This window comes from Pholis gunnellus, assembly GCF_910591455.1.
Source record: "Pholis gunnellus genome assembly, chromosome: 3".
Lineage (NCBI taxonomy): Eukaryota > Metazoa > Chordata > Actinopteri > Perciformes > Pholidae > Pholis > Pholis gunnellus.
The window spans coordinates 23,637,055-23,653,449 of NC_136529.1; the positions used below are offsets into that span (position 1 = coordinate 23,637,055).

The 16,395-nt window shown below is 48.4% G+C and overlaps 1 protein-coding gene across 1 annotated transcript; it reads right to left on the minus strand.

Moving 5' to 3' along the window:
* Positions 1 to 343: 343 nt before the first annotated feature.
* Positions 344 to 15,845, minus strand: rybpb (RING1 and YY1 binding protein b). Its single transcript, XM_079184435.1, has 5 exons — positions 15,710 to 15,845; positions 14,855 to 14,980; positions 2,730 to 3,083; positions 2,539 to 2,637; positions 344 to 2,212 (listed from the first exon to the last, which is right to left on the minus strand). The coding sequence occupies exons 1-5, from the start codon at positions 15,733 to 15,735 to the stop codon at positions 1,963 to 1,965; spliced, it is 855 nt and encodes a 284-aa protein (XP_079040561.1). The 5' UTR covers positions 15,736 to 15,845; the 3' UTR covers positions 344 to 1,962.
* Between the last annotated feature and the right edge of the window lie 550 nt (positions 15,846 to 16,395).

Consider the following 16,395-nt stretch of genomic DNA (forward strand, 5'->3'; position numbering starts at 1 on the left):
CAAACATTGCTTACGACCCACACACATGATTTTCACTCCTTACGTGTGAAACTGTAACACTTTTGGGCGACACGGATCAAATCTCGCCCCTCAGATCCTGGTAGGATGGAGTTTTTTTAAGGGGGGGGGGGGGGGGGGGCGATGACTTGTTAACTCGGATTTAGTTGCTCTGGGACTTGATTGGCGGGTTGGGGCCTCTGTTCGTGGAGCTACATGCACTGTGGTGGTCCAGCAGAGTGGAGACTGGGCTTACTGTGGCCAAAGACTTGGACCCAGCAGACCCAGACCTCTTCTCTGCTACCAAACCCCCCCCCCCCCCCCTCCCCCCACAGCCGCTAAGTTGTCCTCCGACTCACGGCCCCTGGCTTCGCCGCGCACAGAGACAAGTGGACAATAAGAACACCATTTACATGGATTATATTAGTCTTTATTTAAACTGTTATTCATCTCACACATTAGATAATTGCAATTCAAATTGTTATTTATCTGTCTATGTATCATGTCATTATGAAATTCCTTTGGTCCTTCAATAAATAAAACTAAGATATCATATACACATTTATTCTTTGTACAATTTCATACAGTTAAAAGGAAATTATGTTGGTCTAGTGTCAGCTAAGGTGGAAGTGAATTCAAACCCTTAAATAAGCTGTTTTAGAAATTTAAAGAGCAATTGTGTTCTATTGACGACTGCAATATTGTTTTTTTTTGTTGCCTTCAAAGACAGGAGTCTTAAATTAACTTAAAAAAATAAAATAAAAAGTCAACTGAATTGTCAATCTTTGCACATTTTTGTTCACGTCTTTGCACTCCTTTCTCTGGGACATCAGGTTGAGAGGATGAAGACTCAAAGTGGTCTTTGAACGAAACCACGAAACCGATTCACAACGGCTCGACACAGCGGGTCTGTTTCACAGTTCGATATGGTTTTACCAAAAAGGGACCGCGCGTGACCGCCCTTCGGTCACCACGGGGACAAAACCCCGGACTCCGGAGCCGAGAGGAACGGCTCTGCCTTTAGCCCAGAAAATACGGAAAAGTACAGAATGCAGAAAATATCAACAGCTTTTAGTGTTTTACACAACAGCCTACACTGTACAGTTAAGGACATAAGATACTGTATAAGAGATCTGCTATAGCATACGAAATCATAGACAGTCTAGTTGAAAAAGTCAGAAGCTTGACCCGCGCAGACCAAGACGGACCTGATGGAGGTCCCGACAGTGTTCAGAGTGAGACAGTGTAATCGAGAAAAGTGAACGAGAATTTGATTCATCAGCACTCTGTCACATCGAGTGAATGGGCAATCCCAGATCTGCAAAAAAAAAACGCTTCACAGTGTATCTAGCACCAGTGTGTGTGTGTGTGTGTGTGTGTGTGTGTGTGGGACTCGAGTCTTGTCAACTTCGTACTGTAAGAAAAACACTGAAGGAATGATCGGTCGGCGGGGCTACACAGCAAAGCTTCAACATAAAAAAAAAGAGAGGAGAATATCAAAGTATACAGGTGCAACAGGTAATAAATAAGAGTAATAATAGTTTAAAGTTACTGAAATGATGGTGGTTATTGTGCCCAGCGGAGAACTCTTCTTTACAAAAACAAAAACAAAGGTCGACTTGGCCTCACATCCACATAGAAATATAAAACAATACATACAAGTGTCTGGATGCTACCGCGGGGGGGGGGGGGGTGTATGGGGGCGTTATTCCTCTCCTCGCCTGCACCACGGGTTGTAACCATGAGGGGGAGTTTCGCCCCAACAGGGCGTTCATGTTTTCCCCGACTGCGCTCTCAGACATCCGGCTCCTCGTTCATGGAATGGAGGCGGGGCACCGATGGGAAAGGAGACATCTCTCCCCATACTGGATCCATAGTGTGTGTGTGTGGGTGTGTGTGTGTGGGAGGAAGGGGGGGAGGCGGTGGGTCGAGGACGGGAGGGGGAAAAAAGGGGGGGACGGGACCTCAGAACGACTCGTCGTGCCCCACAGAGAGATCCCCTTTGGGCGTGGATGCCCGCGACGAGCCCTTGTCCATGCTCTCGGAGCCGGAGCTCTGGTGCTGCTGTTCGGAGCCCGCGCTGGACGTGATGGTGGAGGAGGACGTGGAGGAGGAGCGGGTCTTCTCCTTAAAGTCTGTTATGATCACCGTCACGTTCCCTACGGTGATCGCCAGCTGCTGGGCGGTGCTCCGGTCGATGTTCTTCAGCTTGGGCCTGAGGAGGCAACAGACACAAGACGTTAACGAAACAGAAAACGGCAAACCACGATGTGTGTGTGTGTGTGTGTGTGTGTGATGTCTCGGCAACAGCGCCGCGGGGGCGGTTACACTAAATTGCTCGATTCGCCGGGTGACACATGAACCGTCAGAACAAGTGTGTATAAAGTGAGTGTGGGTGTTTAGTGTAAAAGATCATTTGTGAATCATTTGAGGTTTTCCCACCAGCCGAGTGCTGCGTGACTGAAAAGAGAAGTGCTGTGTAGTCATCGATGTGAAACCATGTGTTCTGACAAACAAGAGTACAGAGAGAGTGCTACACACCTGGAAATGTGAGAGTTCTTCTTGGTCTTGGTTGCTGATTTGCCAGACTGTATGCTGTGTTTGTCGCTGGGCGGGCTCTGGTGGTTGTCTGATTTGGGTCTGGGGAGGGAGACAGATAAGACAGCGGTGAGGATAATACCAGCACAGAGGACGTCCAGAGATACAAGTGAGGAGTCGATGTGTGCACTGACCTGGTCTTTTTGATGCTGGGCTTCTTCGTGATGGCTGGGACGATGTCCTTCTCTCTGTTGGGCTTGTCTGTGATTGGCTGTTGTTCGGCGTCGCTCTTCTCCTTCTCAGGAGGGTCTCCCTCCGGCCTCACCAGCTCCGGACGCTCGAGCTCCGGACGCTCGAGCTCCGGCCGCTCGACATCTGGGCGCTCGACCTCCGGGCGTCCCTCTCCGTTGGCGCGCTCGCCCTCGCCGTCCGGCCGCTCCTTGTCCGTGCGCTCGCTCCTCTCCCGCCGCTCCTTCTTGGGCGGCGGAGGCATCGGGTACTGCTGAGCCACCTGCTGGGCGACCAGCTGGGAGTTGATCCTGGGTTTCCTGTGGAGGGGATCCAAAGGCACAAAGATGGATTAGCCTCGTAGCCGACTCGCTGGCTACGCACCAGCGCAGTCACACTCTGGCTGACAGAGAGAGGCGACTGAACCTAAGGGACACGGGCTGCTGCAGCGGTGGGTTGGAGCGGCTCTGTTTTTGAGGGCTAATCTCATTAGCTCGCGGCTGTAATAAAATGAATGCACAGGATCACAAGGTGGGACATTTGCAGCACGTCACTTAGGTCCTCTAATCTGATTACCGCGGGGTTGGCCCCATTTGTCACAGACGGAGATTCAGTTCGACACGGTGGAGCTGCTCCTCTCACTGAGCTCACCAGCAGCCACAGCACCACTGACCCCTTTTAGTCTTCTACTCAAACATTCCTTCCGATTCCTCAAAAGAGGCACTACACTTGAAACCATCCTTTTTCCCTGAAAGCACTGCTGTTACAAACATGCATGCAGCAGCATCTTGCTCCATCAGCTGTGCAGACGAGCAGGGTCTACAATGTGTGAGGCAAAGCACTAAGCCCAAGTCGGACTGCCTGAGCCAACGCGCACACCTGCAGCATAATGGACACCAGCTGGCAGCATCTGGGGGGGAAGCAGAGGACCTGGGTTGGGGGGGGAATGAGACTTCGACTTGGCTGAGACCAAACTGCAGCCAGCAGCGTGGATAATCACAGGCCAGGACTGGGCAAGCATGGTGAGGAGTAAACCACAAGTATACGCTCGCACACACTCGCACACACACACACACACACACACACACACACACACACACACACACAGAACAGCCTGGCGCCTCTCGCCGGCCGCTCAGGAGGCCTTTTCAACGTGGAACACGACAAGTTGTGCTAGCTAGCCATGTATACCAGACCCTTCCAAATTCCAGTCCTGGCAGGAGTTTTTGTTCTATCCCTGCAGAGGAGACGGGGTCCCTTGATCCTCGGGACTAGACCCGCGGTCTAGCAGGGAATCTGTAGAAACTCTTGTCGGCATCAGACCAGATAAACAACAGCTACCGCTGACAGAAAACACGAGCTCTCGCAGGGAAAACAAATGTTCTTGGCTTTGCTTTTGGTGAAACAGCAAAACGCATGAGGGAAAAACACAAGCAGCTCAATGATGTGTCAGGCGCTGATGGCCTCTGATTTCAGTGGCTTGATGTGGAGAGTGGTTTTCAGACAGCTGCTTAAGTGGTTAGCCTCAGTGGTTCAATTTGGCAACATCACATATTGCCAGTCCAGTTGCTCTCGTCTTTCACCGCCGACGCTAACACTCAGTTTCAGTGTCTTGGTAGCCAAATCGGACAATCCAATTCTTTATGCAACTTTTTTTTCCATCTACTGCTCCATCAAGCTCATTAAGTCTCCCCCTGCAGCGGCCTGTTACACACAGAGAGGGCTTTTCCTTGAGGAAGGCGTGCAGCCGATCAATCGGGGCATAATAGAGCGCCGTGTCGTTATGCTCGCGCTGCGCTGCATCAATACGACAGCTGTGATGAGTGCTGAGGAGGCCCCGGGGCCGCTGATCCAGTATCCATTAGGTGCTTCGGTTCTCTAAAGCCCGGGGCTCTTTCTACCTGCCGGCATGTTGTTAGGCACCCTCTGGGGTCCTCCAGTGGGTGAGAATTAAAGCGTGACACAGGAGCAATTATTTCCAGGTTTTTTTCTCCCGCCTATCTAACTCAACGGCCTTTGTATTATTGGCTGCTACCTTCGGACAAAAAAAAAGCCTGTTTCTTTTTTTACGTCAAAACTATTGTGGATGTCAGCAACTGCTTTGATGCCTTTATACCGCAGGCACGCATGTAATGCTCGGCACTCAAGTGTCGAGGCAACGGGCGGAGTGACACATTATGTTTAACAATTAATTGCCGTAATTTGTGAGGCAAACAAATGTGTGTTCGTCACGATACTACAGATCATTTTGGAATGCAGAAACTCCAGTTTCATCTGTGAAACCAACGTGACTTTATGTTTCACAACAATTTTTCAGATACAGCAATCCAGCCCTTGAAATAAACACAGCTGTTTGTCACTAAAAATAAAGCAATAACTTCAAAACGATAAGGGCGTTCTTTAGTGAAAGGCTTAGGACAGAGAAGGAAAGAGGTGACGGCCTGTAATAGGCTATTTTAACATTTTAAGACCGTCTCAGTAACTCAGTAAGTCAGGAAAGAGAAGGGTGAGTGACACAAGCAGCCACTCTAAAAAGGGGCACTAACTTTTTCCACCTCTTGTCTCAGAAGAATCCAGGGAAAACCTTCCCATGTTGAGTGCTGGAGCTCCTATGCACAGTACTAAATAAGTAACTACGACTTTGAATGCTTAGGTGATTAAGTTGGTAACCAGTTAATTAGGAAGTGATAATTAGGAGTTTACGGCATTGGACCTCCTCGCCAATTTTCAATTACAAATACACTTCTGAGCCTTGGATTTCTCTGTACACAATACACCTCACCCCATGGGAACCTTGTGGGTCCTTCAAGTACCTCTGGGGTCAACATGTGGTGGGAAATAAACCAACACGCCACTGAGAAAGTGTGACAAAGAATTCAGGTTTCGGGGAGGCATTCCAGTGCGCAAATCTACAATAACAAAATGTGCTCACAGATGTCTCTCTAACCCTCGTCCACGAGTAAACAGATTGTGAACGCACACAGCAGGATGAGAAATCATTTTATTTGGCAGTGAGAGCTGTTAGCCAAGGAGGCGGTGAAGGAGTGATTGATTGACCGATATGCTCCACGCCTCTTTTGCCTGTTGCGGAGATGAAGCCCCGGTCAGAGTCCGAGATTTGTGTCAGCAGCGGCGGCGGCAGGAGCAGAAGTAGCCCCGATAGTTAAGCAGTGATTCAGTGCCAGCTGTAAGTCAGCCATGAGCTGCTGCTGGCATGATAGAGCCGCCGCTCTCTTTGCCCCATTATTTATTTACCGACCACACATCGCCACGCTCCGCGGCTCATTAACATGGCTGCAGATTCTGCTTGACACCAGGTGTGTGTGTGTGTGTGTGTGTGGCCTTGAACAGGTGGAAAAAAAACCCTCCATATTCAAAAATAATGACGACGTTTAATTATAATCCGTCGAGCATAGACTGCACTAATTTGACGGCAACACTGCAGAAATTTACTCCACAGCTGAAGCATATTATTTCGCAAACATCCAAATGAAATGCGAAACATTTATGTTTCACAAGAGGCCCTGGAAAGGATCCCGGGAGCAGGACCAGCAGCGAACTCCAGGCCCCAAATTGCAGAGATCGCTCCAACCTCCCACTGCTGCCAATATATTCCTGGGGATTCAGCGTGCGAGTGTGTGAGCGAGAGTGTCAAGTGTGCAAAGCCTGCTGTCGAATCATTTCCCACTGTGAGGGCTTACAGCTTATTACCCCCCACCCCCCCTCGCACAACAATAGGCCATGATTGACAGCTCCTCCCATGCTTGGCCCTAAATTCCACCGTCTGGGGGAGGGAGGAGTAGGGGGGGGGGGGGGGGACCCCCTCCACGGGACGCTTTGAAATAACTATCATCACGCGTAAAAGCTCCTAATTCAGTCAGACTGACACCCGTAGTTAGACCGCTCCGCTCAGCCAGAACCAGCCCAGAGACGGACACACCTCTGCTCAGCTGGTGCTCCTCGTTGGCCGGCAGCAGCAGACACAGCGAGCCAAGAGCACAAAAAAACAAACTGTGGCTGCAGAGGAACAAAACAACGAGTCCGAGCACTTCAGACAGAGAGTAATGAAGAGAGTGAGCGAGCGATGGCGAGTGTGATATATAGACACCGAGAGAAAGAGAGGGAGGCGCAGGAAAGCCCTCATTAACACAGCTCTTTTATTTGAAGTGCTGTGTGGAGGACAAGCAATTATTTCCTGCCAGGCTGAGTGAATGCAGTGGCAGACAGCTGAGCGAAGAGGGGGGGGGGAGAGAGCGAGAGAGCGAGAGAGAGAGAACGGTATTCTTCGGCCACAGACAGCCCACTGAAGAGCTCAGACTATTCAACGCCACCCACTCTCTCATTCAGACTTTGAGCCGCATCGACGCAGCACCAACGTGGGCTCCTTGTCCTCAATGTGCAAAGTTGTTCACAAACATGAGTCCTCCATTCATATGTGGCATCCCATCACACACACACACACACACACAAACACACAAACACACACACAGGGCCGAGAGACCGTCACAGCCTCGGCCTGGAGCTCATCTTCACAGATCCAGCATGTGACACTGTTTGATCGCCTCCCTATGAGAACCATGCAACAGATAATCTACACTCACTCGTCTGTGTCAACACTTGCTGCACGCCTTGATCATTATGTAGAGACCCCCCCCCCCACCGGTATGGAGGGTGATTGAGCCGAGCGCACTGCTGCCTGTCTGCGCTGCTTCTAATTTGTTCAAAACCAGTCAGCGGGTCCATATATCTGCATGCTCTATTGTTCTATTGTTGGAGACTGGAGGTATGTCTGGAAAAGAGCGCTGCACGGCCTGTCAACACGGTGCTAAAGAAGCGGCGTGTGCACGTGTTCGATGACTGAAGACGGAGTTATCAGTACGGATGGTTATCCACGCATCATTTTATAGTAATTAATGTAGTATTAATGCGGTAACTAGAGCTGAAGCAATGATTCGTTTAGCAAAGCAGCTATTCTGATCATTTATTTATTATTTCAGTCAATGTTTCAACAAAAATTCAACGCTTCGGGTTTCACAAATTTAGCTTTCTTGGTCTCCAATAATAATAATAATAATAATAATAATAATAATGAGGGTTTGGACAGTTGGTCAGACAAAAGCTATTTAAATATGTCCGATTGTGATTGGCAGTATCAATTAATCTGTCAATTATGTTCTCGGTAAACCGATTAGTCAAAAACGTGAAAACATCGTCAGAAAAATTGTGAAAAATGTCAAATTTGTTCCCAGAGTCCAAAGTACGAGATATTCAATTTACTGTTGAAAATAAAACAGTTGGAACCAGAAAATGTCTTGATTAAGACGATTACTTTTCTGCTAGTCAACTAATTAATTGTTTCAGGATTAATAGCAGTAAATACCTGAATCTGACTGAGTGCAAGTTCAGATCACAAAACTCAAAATCATAGCGTAACTCTATGCAACCTCCGTACTGGAGCTGTTGCTCCAATGCTGCCAAGAAAGCATTAATGCCAATCTCCATATCTCTCAAGTTTCAACTGAAAATCGTCCGATAACGATCAGCAGTAAAAATGTATTACACACTTCACTGTGTAATTAATCGGCGGTTAACGTGGGGAGAATCCATACGGGCCAACTACAGCACTATCTTGAGATGAGACAACAATCTTACACAAAATCTTTTATTTTAGAAACGCACCCTCGTCGGTGAACGGGAACAAACCTATTCCTGTATTTATGGGGATGTTAAATGGACGCTGGACGGTGGGACTTGTGTTCCCCTGTGAGGACGTTCTGAGCCGGAGGTGACTGGAGCAGTGTTGTCACCTCCAGCCATCCGTGAGTGATCTGTGTGAGTGAGAGTGTGTGTGTGTGTTGTGGAGGTTGAACGAGGACGGCACCTGAAGAGCAGCCCGAGGCTACAGCGCTTCCCGATTCATCCCCACTGCCCACCAGAGGCATTAACCATTCATCCCTCCACGAGTCCCTTCCAGTCAGGACTTTGAGGGCTTAATGTTACCGTCACCCCCTCCGCTCTGTGTGTGTGTGTGTGTGTGTGTGTGTGTGTGTGTGTGTGTGTGTGTGGGGGGGGGGGGGGGGGGGGGGGGGGGGGGGGTATATGTGGATTCAAACCACCATATTTCAATCAGGTGCTGTGTGCACACAGCAGGCTCTCAGAAAGCAGCTGCACCCCCACAGCTTTTCTTAAAAAAAACAGCAAAAGAGCTCAACAGTCAGGCGTGACATTTAGTTTCTCCAGACATTATTGGAGACATTCAAAGAAATCTCTGAGATTTCTCTACTTTTCTGGAACAACTGCAAGCCGGCTGGTCCTGACCGGCTCCAGGAGTCTGAGTTTGGGTGCGCTTGAAAGAGATAGACACGTGCAAGAAGAAAAGGAGATCTATGAATTAAAAGAGTCTAAATGTCGACCATAACCGACACGATGGTTGCCTAACAAGCGACCCAGCTGCAACGATAGTCGATGCACAAATCCATCATTTACAGCCAGCTGCAGTGTTTGTGCCAAACAGGCAACTGTCCCCGGTTCACCCCCTATCGGAGAATAACAAACCACGATGTTGCGTGCCTCAGCGTGGACGCATGCGGCCACTTTCCCCAGCAGGTCTCCGTCGCATAAATTAACCGCTAGCTTAGCAGCGAGGTTGTCAGCTGTGTGTCCGTCTGGCCACACTCAGGGTGTCAGCCAGTGGATTGCAGTGCGAGAGAGCGAGAGAGAGAGAGTACTTGAAACTCCAGTTCAGGTTCACTTAAGGTGGGCTGACCTTTAAGGTGGACCAGATATTCTCCCAGCAAGCCACTTCTCTGAAGTTTGCAGAACTCTAACAACAACAACAACCTAAGTCTGCTCATGTTTAAAAGACAATTCATCTTCCCACTGACTCTATTGGGCTATGAACTGCCTGGCATTGGGCAGGCTGACACTAAGCACGTCTGAGCTCCTTCCATCAGCACCACTGTGTCACATTGCTCCGTATCATATCATTTGTTTTCCACTCCATCACTCTCTTTTGTCTCCTTCACTTTCTCTCCCTGTGCATTATTAGCCTCCCGTCGCACCGCCCCGGCCTAAAATCCTGCTGGCTTTTTATTAAGTAGGTCGTCTTCACCTCTCTTCACCCTCTCTCCCTCCGTTTGCCTCTGGTGTGCGTGAGTTATCTGTCAAGTAGAACCCGGTCGGCCCCGTCATCCTTTTGCCCGTTTTGCTTTAGCGTAAACAGCGCCTGCTTTTGCAATATGCAGAAACCGCCAAAGGGGGACGTCGCACCTTCGCAGCCTGGCTCTCGTCTTCTACACAACACCAAGCGAGCAAATGCAAATATCAAATGAGGAAACCAGACACCGGGAAGTCAAACACAAAGCCACTCAAACTGCTGTAGCCAAGATTCAGATCCACCGAAATAGTTTGGATTTATGGTGCGCGGCTTCTCCGTAATGCTCAGGCAGCCGGGATCAACCCAATCCGACTCTGAACCAATCTTCACGACTAAATGTTCGTAATGTCCACACATGTCGGAGCGGTGCTGCATGGACGCTGGTGTTGCTGGTGGAGGCTGCCCAGACTATCTCTCTCCCTCCCTGGGTAATGATGTGCTTTAGCCCCTGGAGACTCTTGGCTGACTGAGCACATCCCCCTTGCAGCGATCCATACAACCCTCCTTCAACACACACACACACACACACACACACACACATATATAAATGTCCAGACACTCTGTTCCTCCACCGCTCTGTTTCTCCCTGTGTCCTCCCTTGCCCTCTCTTTCTCTTCCCTCCTCAGCTAGCTGTGACTCCACACTTACTCCCTCACTCCTTGTCCTCATATGCCTCTTTCTGTATTTTTTCACAGACTCCCCGCTCCCTCGCCGTCGCACTCATTTGCCTCGTCTCTCTTCTTCTTTCTTTTTTTTTTTTTTTTTGTGCGGGGAGGAGGAGCCCACGATTCAGCAGCTCTCTCAACATTTCTCTGTTTTTTTGTCAAATTGCCAAATTGGCTACTGTATTTAATCACTCACACACTGCCAAATCCCATGAAGTAATTAAGAACTTTTAAATCCGGCAATTAACATGTAAAGATTAGGGCTACCCGCTCGCGCTCAGGGCTTTAGTGCAGATGCTGATAATGCCGGATAAGCAAAAAGCTGTTTCCTCTGAGCGGGGGCTGCTGTGTGTGTGGAGGGGGGGGGGGGGGATATAAATTGAGCGCCGGCATGTCTCTCTTATGTAATTCCATTATCCTAGACAATTTGCCTTAATGTGACAGTGGTAGAATCCACGGATTATAATGGCTCTATTCCATCATTGTAAAAGACAAAAAAAAAGGAGCACACGCGCGCACGCACACACACACACACACACACACACACACACACACACACACACACACACACACACACACACACACACACACACACACACACACACACACACACACACACACACACACACACACACACACACACAGCAATCATTTTCCAATAATTGTGCAGCCTCAACGCTTACACAAAAGAAAGAGAAGCACTTTCACTTGTTTTTAGCCACACCAGTAACTCGTGGCTTCAGGGTCGGGTATCCGTTCTGATTCTGTTCATCAATGCTGGTTGTGACTTTCATAATCCGTGGATTTATGGGTTTCCCATATGGCCGCATCATAAAGCCACAGACTTAATGCAAAACACATTAACTTAAGCACATTACACATCTACAGACACTGCTTATGGTTGAGTCACGGAAGCGTACCGTCACCTTAAAATTCTTCATACATATGACAATATTTGTACATTTACTCACAGGTCCGTCTACACAAGCTACAGGTGAGAGAAAAGTGCCAAAATAAAATGTCATGCGTCATTTGATTTAGCTCAGGCTTCGTTTTGCTGAGTCGTCTGGACTCCAGCTATTGAGATCACGTGACAAAAATTCAGATTAAACCTTAAACCACGTTGGCTGCGTGTTAACTATAACTTTACAACACTGTACGAAGGATCAAGTGGCTTAAAGATCATTTATTGGCCTTATATCCAACACCTATATGAATGAACTCCTGTACCTCCCACTGCTGTATATACACAGTATATGGGTAGCTGTGGTTCAGGTTCACCTCTGCAGTCTGAGCTTCAGAGAAATTGCGGACCGTTTAAATTGGTTTTATTGAATCTAGTCAGAGCGACGAATGTTGCGAACCAGTGAGAGGAACCCATTTGTTCTGTTTTACATGAAGCACAGATGGAAGCTTCTTGAAATGGTTGACAACAGAGAACCAGCGCACAGATAACAGCACGGCAGTCAAAGACTGAGGTACCTCAAGACTTCCTGTGATCCCCGCCATCAATCAACTTTAGAGGGCTCCTAATGGTTTCCTCCCCGGGCCCCGGGGGCTGACGGGGGAGGTGCATACCAAACACCGCCGCAAAAGCAAACTGATGCACGGCAAGACGGGGTGTCACGTTCACGCAGCGGTCGGGTTCAGATGCCAGAAACATTTAAATATGATAGCATGGGGATGCTAATGCGAGCCCCCGTCTCCAATTACCCAAAAGAAAGCGGGCGCTGAATGCAGACGCTGAAACACTCTGGCTACTCGGACTTGTAGATTAGCGGCGAGGTCGGGTGCGAAAAGCAAGAGTGCTTTCTTGTTTAAGAGTCAAGAGTGGCGGGGGCTAGATTTAGCCTATTTGGGTATAATGTTACATCACCGAGCTGGACTGGGTCAAAGGGTTCGTTAGATGGGGCCTCTCTCTGCATGCTGATGCCGCAGCCAGAGTTTTGCCCCTCGTTAACACACATTCTTGCCTCCATTGACCTACAGTTACCTAGCTTGCAGGGGGGGGGGGGGGGGGGGGGGGTTGGGGACAAGTTCAAGCCTCTGTGGAGTGTAAGCCACTCACTCGCTGTCGCTCGCTGCGGATCACGTTAATTGTGTATCCTCCATCGGCACCTGTAGAAAACAGCTGGTGTCTCAATGACTCAGTGCACACGGTGAGGGACGGCCGCATCAAGCTCAAGGGAACTATTCATCTGAATCTGGAATTTCTCGTCGGACGGGCAGGTGAGACTCTCCGCGACTCGCCCTGCAGCCATCAAGTGAGTCACCGCACTAATGTCCGCCGCCTTCCACCTGTTGTACCAACAACGCCTCTCCAGGAATGGGCGGAGGCGCGTGCAAAAAAACGTCCGCTGACGTGCATCCTCTCCTCACTACGTTTAAATACCGTCAACACAGACTGACCTTTGTCCCGGGAAGCGGGGAAAAGAGAGCTATATTTGGGGGACTGTGGAAGGAGTGTGTGGAAAGAGGTCACTTCCAGTCATTCTCAACAAGCCCTTACAAAAAAAAAAGACGCTTAAATACAATCATGCCACGCTGACTGCACGGATCAATACCTATCTAAGTCCACCATATCTTGTAGTAAACACAAATCAAACTTCAACTTTGAGAGAAGGGGTGTTTCGACTCCTACCAGCATGTGAGGGCCTCTAATTAGTGAACACTGTTGCGTGAAAGCACATCCAAAGTACAGCGTCAGATAAAAAGCAAGGCAAACATCCACACCTAGCTTTAAGTGTGAATCATTGAGCTGAGAGCACGTTTCTGCGTCCCATGCTATACATCAAACGGCAAAGAAAAGACAGCTAATTAGTACTCAAAATACTTAAATACTTAAAAGTACTTAAAATAAGAGGCAAGCCCCACAACTACACAATTGCATTCATCAAAAGGTTAGCCACTCACATATCAAACAGGAATGTGTGACAGCCACTCCTGCGGCGTCATGTGCTGCCATTTACCAAATAGAGGCAAACTGGGCTGTTGCCAAAGCAGAGTGGCAGGATGGCTACGACATGCTCGTCTGTAGCTTCCTGCTCAGCCTGCACCCAGTCAGCTGTGGTCTTAAGCTAGCGCAGCTCGGGAAAAGATCGTAGGGGGAGGGGAGCCAGACAATTAAGAGCCAGCTCAATCTTTTTTTTGGGGGGGGGGGGGGGTGATTTTCAGTAAGCCAAGCGTCGGTGTGTTCTCCCCGTCTTGCGGTTTGCCGGCGGTGTCAGTCGAGCCACTCATTGTCAAACCACAGCTGGAAAGGTTAAGAGTGCAGGGGACTTGTCAACAAACCCACAAATGACTCATCTGTCTCTCCCGTGTCATCGTGCAAGTGATGACACGAGTAAACAACCTCTTACACCAAGATACTTCTCATCAAAACCACCCCCCCACCCCTGATAAGGGGGAAGGAAGTGTTCACAAAAACGAAAAAGGGAATCCCGTCATGACATCAAGTCATACAGCGATTTCATCTCAGTTTCCCATAAGACGCAGCCTTCAACTGACATCACAACATGTACGAATCATCCGGCGACATACGAGCCGATATGATTAATCTGGAGACATTTTCCGAGAGCAAACATGAGTGAACCCACTTGTTTGTGGCAGATTTGAGTTTCGAACACGATTAATCACAGACAACTGTGTTAACTGACATTTAAAAGAGATGGATTTTTCGGTAAAAAAAAAGAGGAAGAAAACCGGACAAAGAAATCTAAAAAAGGCACATCTGGGGTTTATCTCTAATCCCGATTACAAACATAAATCTTGGAAACATTGTGCATGTCCACCACATGCACAATAACGCTGACTTTATGTCAAGAGCACTAACAGAACCTCTGCAATCCTACAGGTAGGTGAACTGCACACGCTCACGCATTCACCTCGTTTCACTCTCCCCCCCAAAAAATAAAGCAGCTCTCTCGCTGTTGATGCAGTGTAGCTGTACAGCCATCATGAAGTATGGTCCCTCTTCTTCTCTCCCCCCCACCCCCCTGGCTAGTGAGGCAACCAGTCTACCTATGAATGCATATAAAGGCAAATGCAATGATAGTCGCATAAAACGAGAGAAACTACGGATAATCCAGAGGGTGTTTTTGCAGGGATTGTCCATCAACAAGTCGCAGACAAATGAGGCTGTCGATCAAAGTGGTCATCCAGCTTAAATTGCGATGCTGCAGCCAGCCGAGCAAAAGGGGGGGGGCGAGACGCTCAGACGAGATGGAGAGAGAGAAAGAGTCAGAAAGAGAGAGAGAGAGAGCTACGTTACCTGGTGGATGTGCCCTTCCTCACATCGCAGATGCTGCATTTGAAAGCCTCGGCGGTGTTCCTGAAGGTGCAGACGCTACAGTCCCAGTACCCGTCGTCAGCGGTCTGTTTGGCTTGTCTTTTTGGCCTGACAAAATGTTAAGGTCAAGTTAGTTTTTTTTTTAAATGTATTTATTTTTAAATACCTTTCAAGAATCAACAAGAAATGAGAGATTGTATGACAGACGTTGTAACACGTTGTGTATTTCAATGCACGCGCTAGTGAGTGTGCAGCGCTAAATCATTTGGTGGTGGTGGTGAGGAGGGGGGGGGAGGGGTTGTCATTTTAATATTTTTGGGTTCGAGACCCGGTAAAGTAGAAGCTCCTCGGTTAATAAAGAAGCTCTCCGCCAACCGTCCGTTTGTGTATCGCCAGCTAGGCTAGCAGGGCTAAAAAAAAAAAAAAAAAATCCTTCCTCGGCATCGGGAGCTTAGCATTGTCGGCTAACAAAAGCAATATCAAACAATGTCAATTTCGACATTGACCCTCCGAAAGGCTGCGTGGAGACGGAAGAGCGTTTCGGAGAATGCCAGGCGTCTCCTCCGAAAAAAATCCCTTTGTCTTGTTAAGTGACTGTGTTGGTTGTAAAGGGGAGCGAGAAAGCCGCCATAGTGACTGCACTATTCTAGCTAGCTGTGTGCATACCCGACTGAAAAAAAAGAAGGGAGAAACGATCCCTGTGTGTGTGAGTGTGTGTGTGTATGTATATGTGTGTGTGTGTGTGTGTGTGTGTTGTTGAGAGGGAGACGCATCCGAATATCGAGCTCCACAAAATAACGCACGAAACAACATTAAAAACGCGGGCGGTCGCGTTACCTGGTAGGGCTCTTCTTGTCGCCCATGGTGGGAAGAATAGTCCTCGGAAATAAGAAGAAAACGGGGGCCTCCTTTTTTAATTGTCAGTTAGTGTAGCGGGTTCCAGATAGAGCCGCTGCTGAAGCTGTTGGCAGACAGGCTCCACTCAGCGCTGGCTCGAGGCACGGCACGGCGACTGACTGCACTGCGACACGTGACCGCCAGCCGGCCAATCAGAGAGCAAGTCGGTTTAAAAGTCTGGGTGGATGTTTTAGTAGCTATTTTTAATAAACTACTAGAGAACATTTTGACGGAGCTCACCTCACCTCAACCCGTGCATGCATACGTAGAGATTACATCGTTGGAATACTGATGTCTTTTTGTAATAACAACAAATGTATGTCGGACTTCAAAGTCAAAGTGCTTTACAAGACAGAGGAAGAGGGGAGGGGGGGGGATAAAAGGAAACGATACACAAATAGCAAAAGCAATTAGGACAAACAAAGTAAAAGAAACACACTATAGGTTTGTCAAAAGTATCTATAGGTTATATGAAAAATTAATCATGTTTAAAAGAAAGCACAAGCTCTTTCAACAGGTGGAGTTCTTACCAACAGGCAGCCGTCATGCTAATTTATGGTCCATAACAATATTATTATTATAAGTAACAATAGTGTTACAGATGTATTGATAATGCATCAACTCTT